The 7,648-nt window shown below is 32.4% G+C and overlaps 1 protein-coding gene across 1 annotated transcript; it reads right to left on the bottom strand.

The window, feature by feature from the left end:
• Positions 1–1,869: 1,869 nt before the first annotated feature.
• Positions 1,870–5,830, bottom strand: LOC112716337 (uncharacterized). The gene is made up of 9 exons (XM_025768226.2): positions 5,371–5,830; positions 5,177–5,277; positions 4,940–5,044; positions 3,587–3,691; positions 3,332–3,436; positions 3,003–3,141; positions 2,784–2,899; positions 2,636–2,692; positions 1,870–2,244 (listed from the first exon to the last, which is right to left on the bottom strand). The coding sequence occupies exons 1-9, from the start codon at positions 5,549–5,551 to the stop codon at positions 2,170–2,172; spliced, it is 984 nt and encodes a 327-aa protein (XP_025624011.1). The 5' UTR covers positions 5,552–5,830; the 3' UTR covers positions 1,870–2,169.
• Positions 5,831–7,648: the final 1,818 nt, after the last annotated feature.

Consider the following 7,648-nt stretch of genomic DNA (forward strand, 5'->3'; position numbering starts at 1 on the left):
AGTAACCAGAATTCTTCCACTGTAATCAAACTTCAGAAATTGTCTAAATTTGTGGAGTTCAGATAAAATTGAATTAGAAGTTCAACTTATAAATTTGGAGATTTTTTTCAAAAGAAAAAAACTCAAAGTAGTAAAGTTAAGAGTTACTCCTAAAATACATGGAGAAATATAAAATATATATTAAAATAATATATAATATTTATACATAAATATATAGTGACTGTTTTTTGTTATACACATAATATTTTTTATTATTAAAATATGTGTTTAACCAATGAATACTAATACGTTCTGAAAAAATAATGGATGCAATACTTCTTAAAAAGTAACTTGCTATTAGAAGTAACAAATCTATTAGTAGTAGGTTTTGGGCTTTTATTTTCTTAAAAATTATAATCTTACAAAAAAATAGTTACCTAATTAATAGGTTATTCTTTTAAATTCGAATTAGTGATATAAAATATAACAAAAAAAATTAAAATTTGTTTAATTAATAAAAGGTATAATATTTTTTATTTAATAAAAGTGTTTAAAGACGAGCCGTTTATAATTGAATCTTATTTTAAAAACTAAAAATAAGTCAATTTAAGAATTTGATATATTGTGCCATTCATGTCTCTATTTTTTTTCTAACAGAAGAAAATTCAATTGGATGTTAAATATTACTAAAATATAAAATATTGGTGACAATAAGAATCAAATTTCCTTGAATTCCGTTATGATGTATATTGGACAATAGACATTTTTAATGTGTAAGTCTCCATTCATCAAGTTGCCAACAATTCAAATACCATCTAATCAAATTGTTCAAAGAATCTTAAGAAAAACTAATTTAATGTATTTGGTGCCAACTAATTTTGTTTGACAAAAATTCAAAAACTACCCAGGAAGATTGGGGAATGTATTTTGCAGAGTGGGACACAAGAATTTGAGGCATATATATGACACATTAAAATATTTAATTTCTTAAATACCAAAAAAAATATTTAATTTCTTGTATATAGGCAACGCGCATTCTTGTCTCAATAAATCTAAGACATATAATTACTACCCAAAAGGGCAAAAAAATGTAAGAAAAATTATCACAGTATAAGTTGTCCACGTGAAATATGACTATGTCATTTAACATGATCAATAAAAACACGACAACATAATTATGAAAGTGGAATTAAAAACCTAACATGAATCATATTTACAATTTTGGACTAATTTAATATTTATATTTTAAGAATTGAAACGACTAATATAACGATTTAAAAGGCTAAAGGCTAAAGCTAATCTTTATTCTCTAGTAAAGGTTTTTTGTTTTTGCACTCGTGAGGGTTTATCAAAGCAAACACAATAATGTTACATAAAGAACTTTTTTTGTGAAATTAAGACTTAGAAAATTTTAAATGAAAATTTCCTAAACCTTAAATTATACAATTGTTGTAAAAATAAAAGTTTGAACAATAATGCTATATAAACAATTTTCTTGGACACTAAACAAAAAAGGCAAGAGAACAGTGTGTGATTGAAAAATTTATCTCGAAACATGTGTCTACTATGTTGTGTTAGAGATAATAAAGAACCGGGGCCATGAGTCTTATTCATGTGCAACAATTTAGGATGAGAAAGAAACTAATGTGTTGGTGGGATTTTGTGCAATAATAGTATATACATGATTTCTTTCATTACTAAAGAAGACAAAAGTCATTGCTGTTGCTGCTAGTTCCATTCAAGATAACATTTTCTTTTTGGCTGTGTCTATAGTTATTGAAATAAACTTTTGATTAGATATTAGAGAGTGAGTATTAACACTAATATTTTGATATTATCACTCCAATGTTTAACATATTCATACAAAAAAAAATGCAACAGAAGAATATATTTGACAGTGATAATATCCATTTCTTAAATATTATATCCTTACTTCTAATTCTCAAATTATGAGTGAACTTGGTTTTTTGAGATGAACGATTACAATATTATATATACTCATCTCAAAAATAAATTCACATATTGTTATTCAGTGGTACAAAATTTCTTTAAGCAGTATCCATCCATGGATTAAAATTTTGTATAGCTTTTATGTTGTTTGTTTGAGAATTATCAGCACCAAGACCTAAATCCTTTTGATCCCACATTGATGGATTAGACATTCTACTGCAATTCTATAATTTGAAGGAGTCATCTCCTCTTCTTTTGAGCCCATGTTGGTCCGTAAATCGCCAAGAGAGTCCGGCCAAATCGCCTATCGGTTATCTGTAGTTGCAGACAACCACTTAACAGCTCAAACTATGGCCATAACATTAAGATTTGCAACTAATGTATAATCCAAAATATATAAGGGATTCTCTTTATAACTGCTATTGGTTTCTACTACTTGTAATAAAACTTTTCAGCTCCAGACATATATCTATAGTAACATGTTTATTACCCTCTCCATTCTCTATTATCAATTATTGTCACATTTATATCTGGATCAATAAGTCGATGGATAGATTGTTCAGATATATTGATCCAAGAATGTAGCAAAAAGAGACGGTAACAGATAAAAGAGAATGGAGAGACTAATTAGGGTTTATTGCCTACAAGGAGAGTCCCTAACATTTCATGTTATGCATACAAAAGTACCAATGGTTACTTGAATTACCTTTACAAGGCACCCGCATGAATCCAACATGTCGGTTTTTAAAGGATACTCAACAACCTGGATCAGACAACATGGCAACTTGATAGAAACTTAGCAAGTGAAAGATTGTTTGGACCAAGAACAAGAAAAGCAAGAAATTGCTACATACAATAAAAGTGTCTTCTCCAACCAAGGATGACTCTGAAATTTGCCTCATGAGCACCCCATAGTCAACTTGTGTGTATGGAGGGGTGACACTGATGTAATCAAATGGGCCACTGTTTCCTGCATGCAAGAAATTTTGAATTTAAAACTGCGGGAATGGTTTAAATTGGCAGGATTTATAATTATGCATCAAATGGAATTGAAAGGAAAAAGATGCACATGCCTACAAATTGATCTGCCCGTTCAAAGAATTTTTCGACACGGACAGTATGTATAATTGAGGCATCAAGGAATCCAGTCGCCTCTAAATTTAGACGCAAAACATCCGATACAACCCAAGGATCCATCTCCACAAAATGCACCTGAAATTCAGTTTGTATCATAGAAACAATAGACTTCAAGCAAAATACAAATGTAGGCAGAAATTAGCAATCAAATTCTGAAAACTCCTTTCCATCACCATGACCTTGATGAAATCTTTCAAGGGATTACACTTAAAGTTTTTGTAGAATTAACAACACATAGTGAAATGCTCATAAAAAACATCAGTACCTCGGAACATCCTCGGCTGAGAGCTTCAATACCAACAGAACCTGTACCGCTGTACAAGTCTAACCAGCGCCCTGGTCTCAATGATGCAGGACAGCCACCAGCCGCCTTTGAATTATTAAACAAAATTATAAGTTTTTTTTCATTTTTTTTATTATTATGGAAAAAAAAAACAGAATTATCAGTGTAACATGGAATTTGCATCTCGAAATTATAAGGAATATACTGCATAACAACCTCCAATACGCAAACTAGTACCTGTAATATATCAAATGCTGCACCTTTTACCACTTCCATCATGGGGCGCACATCCATGCCCTTTGGTGAGAGCAGCTTCGTCCTTCGAGCCGTCCCTCCAAGAACCTATCTTACCATATAAATTAAAGATTAAAATTTTCGATTAGTAAAGATAAGTTGACAACAAGCTTTAAAGATTATCTCAAAACTAAACAGATGTGGCAACCTTGAAAATTAAGAAGTAAAATAAACAGCGGTCGTTAAGGTAAACCTATATTCATAAGCGAAATAGAATACAGTTATGAACGAGTGTATTGATGAAATCATCATTAGGTTTAGTTCCATAGGCGTCATCACTTTCATCGTGTAATGAGTGGAAAAATATTTTTACGCATTACCAATGTTAGATTTTAGAATGAGTTAATCACTAAAGGAGATAAAACCCATTGATTCTAGGTTTTAAGTTTGGAACTACAATGTCTCTATTCCTCTTAACCTTCTAAAATCAATAATGATTGATAGTTAGGAAAAATAAATTATGAGCTCATAAAGAAGAAAAAGTGTTAGAATGTACTAATGATAAAACCTCAAATATATCCATCATCTTTAATGTTGTAGGTAATGCTTCATCATATACATAAGAAGCAATCATCCTAAATGATGTTGGGAATGCAAAGACTGCAGAATACGATGGAATAAGCTCATCAAAAGTGCAGGGTACACTTTACTTACCATTCCTTTGAGGGTTGTTTGCAAGTTGGGATTTTGGAGGTGAAGGAATGGTCCGTACTCCATAGAGTAAAGATTCAAAATTTAACAGGACAAGCCTTTTCTTTTTGCATTTCCTCCAAAACCCCAAGTCACAAACAACCTAAGGGAGCTTCTGCAGTACCCTTACAAACTTCAAGGGTACTGGTACCCTTATTGAAAATTATTAGTACCCTAATTTTCGAAGTTCCCTATTGTACCACCAGCATCCAAGTTCTATCACCAGAAATCTGACCAACTCAACAGAAGTGCTATCAAGGGAGTAAAGGTTTCCCATCTAAATTGTTTTTCCATTCCTAGTACTTAATTACAAGTACCTATATATTAACAATGGAACCAAAGAGAACCCCCTTAGTTTAGTTGCTTACTTAAAAAGCACAAGCAACCTTGCAGCATCTATATGAACTTACAATTAAGCAGTGAACTCCCTTAGGGGGTGCCTTGCTAGTAAAATACTTTTACATTCCTGAGAATTTTACCTTAAAACAACTTTCCAAAGTAAGATTTCTAGTGTAAAATTCCGTCAAAGCATTCTAAATCACTATCAATGATTATCAATTTGCACTTTGCACTTGAAAGAAGCGAGGTACTAAAATTAAGAGTTACCTGAAGCAACTTATGTGTAGTCCTTGGAGGCTTAGCTTCCTCTGCTGAATCTTCTTTCACTTGCTTCCCTCTCTTCATCTTAGGTTGCTCCTTTCTCCTCTTGGACTAAACAGTGGCATTAATTATAACAAAACCAAAATGAACTACAAATGAAAAAAATGCAGCTAATTTTCACACAATACAGAAAATTCAGAAAGCTTTGTTGTGAAATTGACACAGAATTATAAGCATTGGAACCTTGGAAGACGATTGAGAAAAGTAGTCGTCAGCATCAACATCGTAACCATATTTCTCAAGTAAGATTTTTTTATCTTTACTCGCCAATCCATTTTCCGATTCTGCAAACACACACACGATTCCATTAATTTAAGGAACATTAAACCAAATATATAAAAAAAAAACTCATTTTAATTAGGAAAAGATGAACATACTAGTGTAAGATGAGACTATGAGAGAGAGGGGTCGATTATTGGTGCGAGAAGAAGAGAAAGTGAAGAGATGAGGAAAAGGAGAAGAATTTGATGATGATGAACCAAGATTTGTTTTGGTGTTTAGAATGAGAGGTGAGAGTATTGAAGGTGAAGAACAAGAAGAAGGAGAAGAAACCGCCATTGCCGGAAAATGAAGGAAGGTGAAGAGTGTGTTTGAAAGGGTGAGGATTTTTTATTTATTTATTTTTTTCAATTAGTAAATAATAACGAAAAAAATAAAAGAAAGTAGAAATTGTTGAAGTTGCTAAATGCTAAGAATTTGAAGGATGAAGGCTCTGTACTCTAGTGTTAATCCGAAAACCCAGAATTGAGTTAGGAAAGGATAAAACGATCTCAAACTGAAAAATTGCACTTAACACTCCTTCAAATTTGTCAAAATTGTTCTATAACGTAAACTTTTTATAAAATTGCAATGTACCCCAACTTTGTATTACAAAACAAAAATCGCTTTTTATTTGGTATTTGAAAAAGTATATGGAACAAAAGAACCAGTAAAAAAATAAACAAAACCAATTAATCTTAATTAATTTAATTTTATTTAATTTTCAAAATTTGTTATTAATTGCCGTGCTAAATGAATTTCGCTTCTGACTAATATGTTCAAAAACTCAAAAACCACTCCTGTGACCACGGAGCACAAAATCAACGAAGATTCAAACTTTCTCTTTTCTTTGGTCAAGCTCGACTCAAACTTTCTCTTCTATTTGGTGGCACAATGCATGGTTCTCTCTAGATATCATTGACGGCGCCGACCTCCTCCGTCGGACCATTCAGCGACGCCAATCTCATCTAGTCAAACAATCAAAGACAAGACTACGTTGCAACACTTCCAGAAGAGAGCAACTTTCATGGCGTTTTCACCTTCTAAAGGATGATCGATTAGTACATTGATCAATCCAACACAAGGCGATGAATAATTTAGTGTAGGTGAATTAGACATTCAAGAGCAAGAAGGGTGGAAGGTATGTTGCATAAGCTTCTCCTTAGTTGTTAGAAATTTTGTAACAATGTGGTATTTGAAGCATTGTTATTCATGCTAATTAGATGTTTTAAATTCGCCGTGAAAACGGACCAAGAGAATTTAAAAAAAAGGAACAAAACGCATTGATATCTAAATGAAGTGCACGCAATCGCTAATGCGTTACACATGAAACAAAGAAATCATATACAAAACCATTTATTTTACAATGAGAAGAAACATCCGAGTCCATACCAAAGACACCATCCATTTAAAATCCTACGATCACGACCGAAGTCCGTGCAATGCGTTAATTTCTAGCAACTTCACAATTCCAGCATTAAAAAACAATGATAAAAAATAAAGAACACCTCCATTTAGTTAACACCACGTGAGTTAATGGAAGCATAGACATGACCAAAAGGGTTATATACACCTTAATATTATCAATATGCAATGAATTGCTTAATCAACTATTGACATCACTAACTTGAAAAAAAATTGTTTGAGAATCCTGAAATAACTAATATATGAAACCTACTGACGAGTATCTAACAAAACATGAGCCACTCACTCATCAACGAAGTACTAACAAGTTCAAATGCTTTAAACATGCCAAAACATAAAACAGATGCAGAACCATCCAATTTACAAAGTAAAAGAAACATCTTAATTCCTAACTCAAGCACCATCCACTCAGAGGTTTATGATTGATTGTCACCATCAACTTAAGAAAATCAGCAACATGAGATGATAAACCTGCAAGCGAAAACACAATTTATCAGGCTCACACAAAACTAGTTTAAGCCGAAAAATGCCATATTAAGCTACATAACTCTACCACAAGAAAAATATAGTAGTAACGCAGGTGTCTATATTGATGTTTTTCTGCTTAGTCAAAAATTCTACTTCCGTTATCTTTCCCCCTTTCTTGGCTTTCTAGTGGGTAACCCCCCTTTCGACGCACATGATTGCTGTCCAATGCCTGCAGTGCCTTGCCAATTTCTGAATTACGAGGACCCATCACTATGTATAATATGATCTCCTTCCTAAACTCGTGTACAACGTCCTGCATGGCAATCACGTGTTGGAGGGTAATTTTAAAAACGAGAAAGAAATTGACTACAAAGGGGTTCAACTTAATTATTATAATATATTTAAATTCACCTAGTCCCAATGCTGCAATGGTTTATCTAAGAGGAAGAAGAAGAAAATAGTAGTGCCAATTTCAAAACTAAACGCATCTGCAACCCCCAATCA

This window comes from Arachis hypogaea, chromosome 10 (genome assembly GCF_003086295.3).
Source record: "Arachis hypogaea cultivar Tifrunner chromosome 10, arahy.Tifrunner.gnm2.J5K5, whole genome shotgun sequence".
NCBI lineage: Eukaryota > Viridiplantae > Streptophyta > Magnoliopsida > Fabales > Fabaceae > Arachis > Arachis hypogaea.